The 14,383-nt window shown below is 32.3% G+C and overlaps 1 protein-coding gene across 2 annotated transcripts in view; it reads right to left on the reverse strand.

Annotated features, from left to right (window-relative positions):
* Positions 1 to 1,367: 1,367 nt before the first annotated feature.
* MDGA2 (MAM domain containing glycosylphosphatidylinositol anchor 2) overlaps positions 1,368 to 14,383 on the reverse strand; it is an 825,106-nt gene continuing 812,090 nt past the window's right edge. For both annotated transcript variants that reach the window (XM_024231654.3, XM_054530089.2), the window contains 2 exons: positions 5,512 to 5,617; positions 1,368 to 1,808 (listed from right to left, as the gene is read on the reverse strand). In XM_024231654.3, coding sequence (XP_024087422.3) covers positions 1,720 to 1,808; positions 5,512 to 5,617 — 195 coding nt within the window. In that variant the 3' untranslated portion in view covers positions 1,368 to 1,719. The remainder of the gene's footprint in view (positions 1,809 to 5,511; positions 5,618 to 14,383) is intronic.

The following is a 14,383-nucleotide window of genomic DNA, read 5'->3' on the forward strand; positions in this document are numbered from 1 at the left end:
CCACTACATTTTGTTGTGCTTTTATATTAATATTCGTAAATGTTATAATTTAATACTTATATTCCAATTACTTGCATAATCAGTTTTTTTTAATGCTAGGGTGTTGAAAGAACATATAATAATAATATTCTTCTTAGACAAAAGTCTTTTTAAATGAAGTTAAAAGCTGAGATAATTTAAGGAAAAGGATCTTCAAATTTTCATAACCAACAGGTTTAAGTGAAATTTACAATGCATTGGAAAACTGGCTGGTTAAAGATATGATTTGTCCTCAGGTAGCTCAAAATCATTTTTACAGGTTTTTGTTTTTTTGTAAAAGTGTTTTTTAATCTTGGTAAAATAATAAAATAATATTTCACAATTTGCACAGAGTCTGACTAAAGGGCAGAGGCATATTACCCTCAGGGTTTAGAATAAAGCCAGATTTTTCAGGCCCAGTTCCACTGTAGAGTTAGTATGCACTGCAATCCCAAACATTTTCTTGTTCCCTCTAAAACTAGGGCCAATTTCATTTCAAATGGAGGTTAGAGTAAAAAAATCACTTTTGTGTTTTACCACCTTCTGCACTAAGTACTCTTAATAACCTTTTGCTCTGGTTGACCCATTTAATAACCTGGAAGAAAAAAAGTGTTGCTCCATGTCTGGTCTCAGAGGAAGTAATTTTCTAATGGACAATAAGCCGAAAGGCCATGGCTGTCTAGGAGGTTAAACAACAAATATCTTGTCTGCATGGGCTTACGCAGCAGCTTCGGTCCTTTCTTCTTCAGAAGCGGCTTTGTTGTCTTGCCTGTAATTTGCACATTTAGGCTCTGTAGTTTGTTTATAAAATAGTTTTACACAAACCACTCTTAGCAGTGCAAGCTTCTGAGTTGAAAATTATTCAGGCTTGTTTCATTGAAGGCACTTGGTTTCCATGGCAATTTATAAAAGATGGTGGTTTGGTTTCTTCATTGGAACAGATGACGTAGTTTGGATGTTCAAGTGGCCGCAAGCAAACTCCGATAAGCCTGTGTAATATGTAAGCCCAGGTTTACCATCCTGGATAGTAGTGCATGCAAAAAGAGACAGCATACAGTTATCTAGCTTAGCCATGGGAGAAAAATAATAATAATAAAGATGGGATGGGGATAAGGTGGGGAGAAACATGAATGCTTTAAATAATTCTGAGTTCGGGTTATTTTCAAGGAAGGGTAACAGCCAAAGGTAAAAGGGCCTACATTTATTTAATTCTCTATGAAAACCTTCTCGAAAGGAAAATAAATGCCAGCTCTTCACGTACCCTGTTTACAGTGAGGTTTTTGTTGGCAGGCCATTAGGTTTCCATGGTAACAAGCAAACTATTCATTTGAAACAAAACCAGCCATGACTTTGTGCTTTGACAAGGATTTCTATAGCTCTTTTTTTTTCTTTTTTTCATTTTTTTTTTTTTTCCAGAGTTCAACCAGATGACGCTGTAATCTTTTTAGCCACAAAAGCACCTGAAGGTCTCTTCTCTACTCAGGTCAAGATTATCTTTTATGTTTAGTTTGGAATAAGTTATACTTCCATGATGTCTTTTTATCCCCAGTGCTTAAAAAAAATTTGTTTTTATTATTTTATTTTTGAGTCAGTAGTCAGTGGAGGAATCTTTGGTAGTTTGTTTGTTCAATGTCCATTTACAAAGACTCTTTCTTCGTGCCAGTGCCTGGTGAATCTTTTATAGCCTCTGCCAGGATAAGGTCACCTTCGAGGACTTAAGATAGAGATGAGGACGATAACGGGAAAAAGCCATATATGAACCAAAATCCCAACAGCACCATCAACGGAATCTAAAGATAAGGAAAATAAATGCAAACAAAAAAAAGAAGAATAATAAGCATTCCACGTAGCTACTAACACAATCTTGGTGAATAATAAAACAAGTATATGGAAAAATTTCTGGAAAATATTTTTATTTTGTTTTATTTATCAGCATCATAGCTAAGGGAAGTGAAAAGGAAAATGAATATATGGTGAGGCACTTGATAAAAAGATTTACAGATTTTGAATTGATATAATATGCTATGAAAACTTGTTCATAACATATTCACATAGGTTTGTGGTTGAGCTCAATCTTAAGAGTTCTGCTAGCCACAGGAAAGCAGGAACATGGAGAAAATTATCAGAATACTTCAAAAAGTAGATTTTTTTTCAAGCTTCCCAAAGTGGATAAGCTTGAAGACTGAAAGAAAAATCTATCTTAATGAAAACTAGAAAGGGATGGTTATGCGTACAGAAATTAACTATTGCAACTAGTAGATGATCCATGTTTAGATCAGTCCATTATCTATAACTTATACAAATCATTTTCTCTTTATTTTAACTTTTAGAGGCATGATGAAGTCCATTCAAACTAAAAAATCCCTTCCACCAATCGGCCTGGAAAGTCCTACTGTAATTGGGATTTCTGTTAAAACCTGGTGTCCAGTTGATGCCTCTTAGAATGCATGCCTTACCGTGGAGGGATAACACAGGTATAATTCATTAACCTAGCTAAAATTGCAAAGTGGCTTGTATCTAGGGGAGAGTTGAGTTTGAAAATCGAGACATACAATCTTATATCTGCATGGTGTGGACCATAGTTCCATTTATTGCCTGGAAAGAATTGGCAGCCTGAGGAATCAGGAAGAGGCTTTCAGCCTTCAGGCTGGTCTGTACTTAGAATATAATATTCATTTAATAATCATCAATCAAATGCTAGTCATAAAATGAACTTAATAAATGGTAATTAAATGACACAAATGTAACAGAAAACTTTCTGATGCCAAATAGATTATTTGTGTTCAATTAAGATTATTTATTTCCTCTAATTTATAGAGTTTAAATACAAATACACCCAATACATATGGGGGTATTTTCATATTTAAAACTGCCACACATTTCTTGGATTTGCTAGTTTAAGAGAAAAAAAACTAATTATAAAAATGTTCTATTGTAATAGAACTTGTACAGTAATGAAGTCCCTATGGGCTTTCACAGGCATTTAACTGTGGCTAGTTTTATCAGTTATGCTTTCTTTCTGCACTAGGGAGTAAATAATTTCCTTTGCTTTCCTCCTTTGAAAAGTTTAATTCAATTTATTGAATTTATTTATAATATTTGTGCTTACATTATGAAAATGTACAATTTCTGTATATAGTTGTAACTGCCTTCAATTAATAAAATGTTACTGCCACTCAGTCATACTATGAAATTTAAAAGAAATCCTATTCCCCTTTGAGGAGAATACATGTTTTCCTGTGTATTAGAAAAACTGTTCTTTTGAGTATAGCTACTGGTTTTCTAAAGCAGAACTAGACAGACACAAGGATACATTTTTACTAAATATGTTATTTGAAATACTAAGTTCATGACTTTTTAAATATATTTTCATTTTATATAACAATGAGCAAAATGGCTCATTGTTATATAAAAATCTTGGTTTTTGTCTTTTGACAATACTTAAGAATTGAGTCAATTCAGTTCATATGAGTAATCAGTGGACAATTGTACACATTCAACTTTCAACATTCTAGACTGATATAGTTTCTCACTAAATATAGAAAATTACCAAAGACTCTGATTTGCTCTAGATTTATACAACATAGATTTTCATGCTTTTGTATGTGCTAAATAATTGATGAGTAATTTGTGTAAATTTAGTTTGATTACTTTCTCTATATATGACCACAAAATCAAAGATTCCAGATGAGTCTAAGATAATCCTTCAATTGCAGTCATTTTTAACAGGAATGATTTTAGATTTCATAGCTTCGAATGTGAAATATGGAGATGAGGATTTTAAGAAGCAGCTAAATACATAATTTTAAATCTTTGTGCATTATTCATCATGTTTTATTTATATCTCTTCTATTATAAAATGGACCTGTGACAAAAAAATAAAATTAAATATATCATTAAACCGTAATATTCAAAAAAGGGTATAAAGTGAAAATCAAATTATTAAACAAGCTTGTGGTGCAGATAGGAGATTAGACCATAAATATTAGGTCTACTTCATTTCTTAATATATGTATTTAGGCTCTTTACAATGCTGAATCTGTTAAAATGGCTGGCAAAAGGCCAGGCACAGTGGCTCACGCCTGTAATCCCAGCAGTTTGGGAGGCCGAGGCAGGTGGATCACCTGAGGTCGGGAGTCCGAGACCAGCCTGGCCAACATGGTGAAACCCCGTCTCTACTAAAAATACAAAAAATTAGCAGGGTGTGGTGCCGCGAGTCTGTAATCCCAGCTACTCAGGAGGCTGAGGCAAGAGAATCACTTGAACCCGGGAGGCGGAGATTGCAGTGAGCAGAGATTGCACTGTTGCACTCCAGCCTGGGCAACAAGAGCAAAACTCCGTCTCAAAAAAAAAAAAACAAAAAAAAAATTGGCTAAATCAGGAAATATATTCACTATATTCACAAACTGGACGAATAAAAACATCTATGCTGACATGGTAAGGCTTTGTGTCCTCACACAAATCTCATCTTGAAATATAACCCGCATAATCCCCATGTTTCAAGTGAGAGACCAGGTGGAGGTAAGTGAATCATGGGGGCGCTTCCCCCATGCTGTTCTCATGAAAGTGAGTTTTCACTAGATCTGATGATTTTACTATTATTATTATTATTATTATGTTTTTGAGACGGACTCTTGCTCTGTCGCCCAGGCTGGAGTGCAGTGGCGCGATCTCGCCTCACTGCAAGCTCCGCCTCCCGCGTTCACGCCAATCTCCTGCCTCGGCCTCCTGAGTAGCTGGGACTACAGGGACTACATGCCCGGCTAATATTTTTTCTTTGTATTTTTAAATAGAGACGGAGTTTCACCGTCTTAGCCAGGATGGTCTTGATCTCCCGACCTTGTGATCCACCCACCTCCGCCTCCCAAAGTGCTGGGATTACAGGCGTGAGCCACCGCGCCGGGCCGATCTGATGATTTTATAAGGGGCACTTCCCCCTTCTCTCAGCAATTCTCCTTGCCACCTTGTGAAGAAGGTACTTTGCTTCCCCTTCACCTTCCGCCATGATTGTGAGTTTCCTTAGGCCTCCCAGCCTTGCTGAACTGTGAGTCAATTAAATCTCTTTCTTTTATAAATTACCCAGTCTTGGGCAGTTCTTTACAGCAGTATGAAGATTGACTAATACAATTCACATTGTAAATATGTGCTACGTATACAGGTTCATCAAATATTTTAATACAAGTTTTTAAATCTTCTAAAACAAATAATATCAAAGAAAATGTTTTAAAATCTTAATTAAAAATCAAAGTGTACTTGCCTTACATAGATCTAAATCAAAATCTCACTTCTATTGTATCTTAGGCCAAATATGTCTACAATTGAATTTAATACTTTTAAAATAACTGAACAAACTTTAGGGTATTAGATATAAGAAATTTTAAAATAAACCAACTAAAAATAACTCAGTTTTTAAAATTAATTAAATTAAATGTTAATTTAATAGTAATGTTACTTTAACGTTACAACAAACCAATCTCAAGCAAAGATACTTACTCTTAGTTGCTAGGTCTTGTTTTGCACATTCTCCTTCTGCAATTGATACATCATCAATAGCAATGTCACCTTCTATTCCAGGACCTCGGATACCTTCAAAAATGAGCTACAAATATGAATGAAACAAACCTAAATGTGGAGCTTTGATTTGCAGATCAATTTCTCTTGAGAAATCAAGGTGACAAAAATAAACTTGTCAGTAATCCTGGCATCTTTTATATTTGATGGCTTTCAAAATTAAAACTTGTAGAAAACATAAACTTTCATCCCAAAACCAGTAATTGAATCTTCCTTGCATTGTATTAGTTTTTCACATCAAAAGCTCTGTGTCGATTTTAAAGCAAAACTAAATTTAATTAAATAATACAATTAAAAAAACAATGACTACACATCCTGTTTTAATTTTTAAGGATAAGAAAAAAATGTTTTATTTGAAAAGCCTTTCTCTGAAATAGATTCTTTCTGGTTTTATCTGAACATAACTCATAACATTAGTTTTCTAGAAATATTTTAAAGAATGAATCAATTCTGGATTCTTTACAACAGTAATATGTATATTGAAGCCCAGAACAAAGTTTTTCTATCTCTGACATTGATTTCTCACAAATAGATTGAATATGTTCGTCATATTCCCATGTTGACTTTATAATTTACCTCCATGATTTCACTGCTGATATTCCATTTTTTTAAACTTGAAGATATTTATCAGTCTGTTTATGTTGAATATCTCATGGTATACCTCTGAATTTATGGTGTCTATAACAATGGTGGTCACTGAGGCTCAGTGCACGAATATTGAAAGAATAAATGAGTACCATCAGAATCCTTTATTATTACTTAATACAATGACAATAGAAGCACAATTAGCAAATTTATATATTTTTTATTTTTACAGAAATAAGACTCTTTTAGAATTTTCTTTATGACTCCCAAATTATTCCTTGCTTTCAGCAAAACTTTTTAATCTTTTTGATACTGTAAGGCAATTCATGCATTTAGTGGTGGGTGTATAGTTCTAGAAAAATATTTACATGTTAAAAGGAAATATCTACTTTGGTCATTCCAAAGAATAGTTTAATAAAGAGCTGTTTCTAGCATCAATCTGGTAATGTGCTTTATTTTTTTATTTTTTTTTAAATAACATTTCTAGACTTATGTCATCACAACAAATTTGACAATGTTTATTTTTATCAATGCCAAAGTTTTTGTTTTTGTTTTTATTTGAAAACATCTCCTCAAAGACAAATCAGAGTCGTTTCTGAACTTTTCAAAGCTGCTGTCCTGGGAAAGCCATAGCTTAATTATGATGATTTTGAGAGAACTTAGGCTACTTTTGAGAAATTGATCCAATGTTCTTTGATAGCTCTCATAATTTTATCAATGGGAATCTCCAGGTAGTAAGCAGAGGCATCAGTTGTCAACTTTTGTATTAAGACTCTGTCCTTCACTTAAATGTAGTTCATCAAACAAATAATAATTTTCATGATTTGATAGCAGAGAAAAATTTGAGTTCTTACTTATATATAAATATGATAAATGTGGAGTTTCCTGCTTATCTATGTTAAGATAAGCATGTTCTTAAAGATTCTCCAAAGCCATCTCTTCAAAAAATATTTAAAATGGTCTGTTTCACTGAAGCCAAAACAAAATGGCAGCGGTAGTTCAAATATTTAGAACCAAGTTAGCAGTTTAGCAAATTCTCAGTCCTCAGATAGAATTTACAATGAAGTATTATTTTGGCTGCTTGGAAATGATGGCTTCCATCTGAGATAGGATGGTGTCTGGAAAGGTAACTGGGAAGTGGCTTTAAAAAGTCTCAGAAGACTTTTAAACAGTCCTTTATTTAAAAGGTCTATGAGAAAGGATTTAGAAAAAAATGAATGGTATGAACATTTGAGAGAATTGAATATGGAGAAAGGGAAGTCATTTTAAGGTGCAGAATATTCCACATTATGGATGTAATTTATTTAAGCAGTACCCTATAGTCATTGTTAGACATTAAAACTATTGTCTCCTATTATGAACAAGGCTGAGGTGACTTGATTCAAATAATTATTATTCATACTTATTTAAAGCACATTGTTCTTTAAGGTCTTTACAAATTGCCCCTATGAGCAAACTGCCTGTGAGAAAATATTTCCCTTTTTCCAAAAAGTAGGTTTTTAAGTCTTGGGGTATATTTTCCATCTTTGATATGTGTCCCTTACCTGATAAAGAGTCAATGTTAGAGTAAATCAATAGTTAATATTAAATACTGCTTGTAGAGTGCAATACAGGGTTTACAATGCAGCCATAGCCAAGATAAGGGGTTTGCATTCCCATGTGCTTTATGTGGGGAAGTGAGATGTGGTGAAGAGTCTAATAAAGGTGGGTTAAAATGCTCTGCACCTGCTCGCGCTTGAAATTTACACAGATAAAGCTGAAGTCAAAATCCTTTTATTAGGAAGGATGTTTGAAAAACATCCACAACGTTCTGTATCACTGAAGCCAAAACAAAATGGCAGTACATGGATTTCCTATCTTAGCTATGTAAAGGTAAAAAGTTTGAAGAAAATATGCTTTTTCTTATTCAAAGTACACAATTGCTTTCATTTAGTAAGTTCTTGTTACTTCCAGACGGGAGTCATATAAAATGGTGAGATTTCTTTAAAAATCAAAACTAAAACATACATGTCGTCAAAGTCATTTCTGAACTTTTCAAAGCTGCTGTCCTGGGAAAGCCATAGTTTAATTACAATGATCCTGCCATTACTCAAAGCATTTCAAAACTTCTCCTGCTACTGCCTTTAAAGGATTAAACAATCCTCCTTTTTCTATTAATTTTCTTTTTCATCCTGTCCTCCTGCCTCCCTGTGCAGCTTGATCAAAATCAAAAGATTGGACCTAGGCTTGTGCTAAAAAAAAAAAGTCCCAGAGCAGTGAAATTGTGAAAGACAGACCCTTTTGTAGTCAGAGTGAGAGAATGTGTCGGGAAACCATCTGTAGTAAACATCAGGAAGCAGATCGACTAATGTAATTTGTGTGCTACCTACCTACTGGCAATATGTTGACTGTAAGTCTGTGGTTTGCTGAACAACAAAAATAGCAATCAACAAAAATCAAAGCGTCACGTGTCCAGAGGGCTTCCTATACCTAGAACATTACCTTATATGAATATTTCACCCCTTGATGATACCAAATGAATGAAGTGGTACAGTAAAAAAAGTAGGCTGATTTGCAAATATATTATTTACATTTACATTTACAATTATTGATACTACATTTTGTCATTGATAAAGCAAGGTAATTTCTTTAAGCATAGCAGGAATTTTAGACATTTTGTGTAAATAAATCTAATTAGTTATTTATTGGTATGATAAAGATAATTTCTAGCAATAAAACTCTTAGTACAGTCATAATTTGTATTTTTAATATTTATTTGTAATCTTGTGATGATAAAGAATCTGTTTTAATAGGCCAGGGAAATCTGCAATCTTCCACAAGGACCTTTTTGAACAGAAAGGAAAAGAAAGGTCCTGTGTAGCATGTTTATTTGTTTCCTTTTAATTTCCACAGTTTTGCTATTACGAAGATGTAGATTATTTTTTAACTGGTTGAATTTCACCAATAAATATTTATTGCATTGTTTTATTTATGCTCTGAGCTCTTGACTACAATTATATTTCTGAATTATTGTAATTAAATTTTATAGATTCAAACAGATTCATAAATGACTCCTAGACTAAGATCTAGAGAGAGCATGTTTTACTTGACATTGTTTTTGTGTGAGTTAGATTAAACAAATATAAAGTGTGGATATTAAATTTAAATAATGTGCCTTAGCCAAACTTTTAAGCATTTGTAAAAATAAATCTTTGCTGACGTTTTCTAGAATATAAAGATGAGAAATTATAAGTCCATTAAAATATGATGTATTTAGCCATAGAAGATGTGATCTTTACACAACAAAAAATCTTAATTATATTTATCTCGAGAATTAAGACCCTCTAGTTTAAAGAGTTAAATTGTCATATTTTTATGAATTTCCATCATTATTTTGACTACTATTACATTACAGAGATAAAACCATTTTCATTTCCTCTTCAGTACTTCTGAAATGCATTTGGTTTAACTAACTTGAAGAAGGAACTAACAGCATCTAGGTACCCATGGAGAAAATGTGAAAGTTTAGGTCTCCTAAAAGAGGGATAAAATTATGCAAAACCTGTTCCTCCCACACAATAGCACTATTATTTAAAATTATTTCCCTTAATTGAAATGATGAGTGTAAAACTGAAATGTTTTCACAGTGTGTTCATGCAACTCAGCAAACTTAACATATAAAAAATATTGCGTAATCAGAAAATTAACTTTTGGTAAGTAAATTCAACTGGGAATTCTAAAAAATTAATGTGGATTTCTGTATTAGAATTGTACCTCACAAAATTGTTTCAATTCATTAATTGACAGTTTCTTACACATATTATAATGCTTTAAAGCATAAAAATATAAATGTCAAAATAAAGATATAGATGATGCTATAAACGTATGTGTCAAATGTAATTTCTTAGCAAGAAAAGAAGAGCTACATGAATCACGAATAAGTAAAAGTAGATGGGGGAATTAAATAATACAATGCACTTCTGATGATTTGCCTTCATTATTAATGGTGACTTCTGCAAATATTTACAACATAGTTTCTTTCTGACAAAAGGCAAATCACTTCTAATCATTACTGCTAAGGCAAATGCAAAACCCTAAGACTGCAGTTTGAAAATTGACAGTATATATTACTTTGAAAAACTTCAGGATATAAATATATTTAAAAATAACCATTAGCATTAATAACGTTACCTTTACTTTATCACTGGTTTAGCAAATAATTGAACTATCCTCAACCATTACAAAACAAATTTGAAGAGAGACAGCATAATAGACATAGTGGGTAGCCTTGGCTTTTTCCCTGGGGAAACTATCCCAAATATGAACAGTGAGTTTAACTTCACAATACTCTGCCAGTTCATCTTGTGGGACAAATGTCAATTAGTTGTCAACATTTCTAATATTAAATAATAACATGAGAGTCGACTGTTGGGAAAGACAAAGAAATGCATCAAATTTTGAGCTGCAATTGGTAAATGTTTTCAATGGTTAAGTCAGGAGCCACCATTGTGTCCATATAATTGCCCTGGAATGTGGCTTAGAATGCCAGATATGCTACATGAACATGTAATGTCTACTAATGAGGACAATATTTTCTAGCTTATTATTATTCTTAGTTGGAACATAAGGCAGCATGATGTAAGGAGAGAAGTATAGTCTCTTTTCCAGTCCCTGTTACAGTGTTAAGCATTTGTATCTTAATTTTCTCAAAAATTATGTCAAAACCTGTTTCTAAGTCTTTAAATGAATATGTAAGAGCAGATTTCCAGAATCCCTTTCTCTTAAACTAAGAAAATGTAAAGAGCATCTTGTGTCTCACAATCTATTTGTATACTTTACCCCTGGAAAACATTTGGAATATACTATGAAAGAAGTAAAGCATTAAAAGGGGATGGTTAAATATTTTCCCTGGTATGTGATGTAAAATTAATTGACATTATAAGAATATATCTATTTTGCTTCTTTGGAATTGTTGCCCTAATTTTTCCAAATGTAGCAAAATCTATTTTCATCCCAAGCACTGATCATGCTAAGTTAATTCTAGTAAATGAACTCAACAAAAATTTCAATAGAATAAAACTTCTACTTGTCTTGAAAAGTGCTAAGCAATAATTGTATTTTCAGCTAAGCAAACTAATTGGACACACTCAAACAAAGGACTGTCCAAGTAATTTTATAAAGGATTTATGGATCAAATTAATTTAAAGTCATGCAACTCAAAACAAATAAAACAGTGTAAATGCTAGTGAAAGAGACTCAAAGTCACTTATATTCTGTTTAAAATTTCAAGAGGTAAAAGTTTTGCCTTCCACTTGAAGTAAATACATCCTCAAATGCCAGAAAGTTACATTTGAGTAATATTAAAACTTCTTAAAATTTAATTTATATAGTAATATATTGGTATCATTGTTGTTATCAGGAGTTCCTAGAAGACGCTACATACCAAAGAATGTATTTTTGAGAAGTTTGACAAGTTATAAAAGATTTTTGGGTAAAAAAAATACTTTGTATAAAACAATTCAAAACAAATCTTCTCTAAAATGAAATGAGACAAAAACAACAAAAGCGGCATGGGATTATTTAGTTGTGTTTCACATTTCCTTGAACAATCAAGATTAATGAAATAAAGTCCTTAGCCAATAGAGCTAGAAATATGTTGGGAAATGAAAGAGCATCGATCAAAATGAAAAGATGATTTTATCTATCTTTATTTTCCACTGGTAATTTAAATAGCTTAAAAATGCATCAATTCAGACTATTTACAAATACAGATTTTTCCATTTGTTTCCATGAAAAATAGAGTAACAGGAACAAGAGCTATATTTCTACTTTAAATTACCAAATAACTGGGCCAACCACAGTGTTCAGGATACTAGATATCAGATAACGAAGAAGTGTGATCCCTGGGAAATGGGAGTCAAATAAGGTGAATTCTGTTGACCAATACAAAGTTTATAGGCCATGGTGCAAGTAGAGGAAAAGAAGGTGAAACCTGGTAGAAAATCAGAGTTGAGGAGAAGAGAGTTCAAAAAAACAAGAGAAGCTGGAATGTTCAGGGCAGAATACCAGAGAAAAACAGTGGCAGAGAAAAAGAAAGAGAGAGGGAAATAGAGCACCGCAGAGAGTCTCCCTTGAATACTCAGCAGAGTACTGATCAGGACATGAAATGAGCAATCTACTCCATACTTGGGAAAGAACCAGAGGGATGAATTTGAGTTAATAGTGCCCAGCATTCACAGGATTGGGAATGGTGACTGTTCCCATCTACCACTTGGAAAAACCTCATAATACATGGGACATTTGGTAGACGACTCAGAAGAGTCTTGCCTCCATCATGAGAAATAATTAGCCCTATACCAAACATTACTCTAGTCTCGCCTAAGAAATCTTAAAAGCAACACCTAAAATAATCAAACTGTTCTGAAGTAACTCAGCTCTCTTCCCTGAAAAAGCTCAAGAATATTTGTAAGAATACAAAAATATGCAGCACCTATGAAGGTAACAGTCACAATGTCTGGTACCCAATCAAATTACCAGACTTGTGAAAACAAAAATGAAAACAGTGATCCATGATGAGAAGAAAAATCAATCAACTGAAGCCAACCAAGAACTTATATAGATGTTAGCAATAACAGATAATGATTTAAAATGGTTATTATAACTGGATTTCATATATTCAAAATATTAACTAAAGACATACAAATATTTTTTAAAAGATTCAAATTGAACTTACAGAGATGAAAAATCCAATGACTTAGATGAAAAATACACTGAATAAAACTAAAAGTAAATTAGATATTGCAGAAGAAACTATTGTTGAATGTGAAGACATAATAAAAACTATCACAAACATAAATAGAAAAAAATGAAAATGCCTTAATGAGTTGTGTGACACTTTCAAGCAATTTTATGTATGTGTGATTGAAATCTTCAAAGGAGAAGAGGACTAGCAGAAATATCTAAAGAAATATCTGAGAAAAACCTCAAATTTTATGAAAACTATAAATCCACAGATCCAAGAAATTCAATGAACACGAAGCACATATAGAAGGAAGAAAAATATATCAAAGCACACCACAATACAATTTATAAATACAAATGATCAGGAAAATCTTAAAAGCAAACAGAGAAAAAGTCACATTACATACAGAAGAATAAATTTAAGGCTATCCACAGATTTATTCCTGGAAACAATGCAAACAAGAAGAGTATGGTACAATATCTGAAAAGTTCTAAAAAAAAAAACAAGGATGCTATAATCAGTGGAAATCTTTCAAAAATGTGTGATATATTATGACTTTGGTATTTTTGTTTATTGTGAACTTTGCTGGAATTTTGTGTTGGAGAGGCAGTCATGTGGGAAGTGAAAGTATATCTAGAATAATACCAACTTTTTAAAAAAGAATTGCTTTTTAATGACAATATCAGTATATACATTTTAATATTAAGGTTCCTTCTATCAGTAATACTTTGGAATCCTGTCTTCCCAGTTTAATTTAGTTTGATGATATGTTGTCATTCATTTTCACAATTGTATGGTTCTTCATAGAAACAAAATGATTCTTTTATTTTTCAGAATCATATGGGAATAAATCTTTTATATATCTGTAGATAATTGGCTAGTCTTACTCTCTGATTCTTTATCATTGTGAATGACTATGTATTTTTATCATCCTGGTTTGATTTAGAAGTGCAATCTCCAAAGCAATTAGAATTTATAGATTAGATTACAAGAAAAGGTCATTCCACCAATTAAAAGTTGGCACGATTTTCTGTACACTTACAACATATGCCATGAAATGCATCCAAAAAAATCACTAGTAGATTCAATGCTATAAATACAATGTCATGAAATAGATTTGAATTCTTTTGAAATAAGGCATAGAGCTGTAGAAGATATATGTCATAGACTTTGAAGATATTTTACCATATTTTAAAAATATAAAAATATTTGGATGTATATATATATTTATATGTATATATGTTTATACACATTAAAATCATTACACAGTATATTAACTCCATTGAAATAGTTTAATGATCTGTTGTCTCTAGCTATCATGGCCAGTGTGGCAGTCTTTACAATTTCTATATCTTTACTGGTAACTCTCTTAGCGAACTCTCTAAGCTTTACTTCTTTTCTATATAGAAACAAAGAAAAATAACTTATTTAAAGTTGTCTTAATTTTAATAATCAGTGATCAATTACTGATATGGCATTAAATCAGAA

Source organism: Pongo abelii, chromosome 15 (genome assembly GCF_028885655.2).
Source record: "Pongo abelii isolate AG06213 chromosome 15, NHGRI_mPonAbe1-v2.0_pri, whole genome shotgun sequence".
Taxonomy (NCBI): Eukaryota; Metazoa; Chordata; class Mammalia; order Primates; family Hominidae; genus Pongo; species Pongo abelii.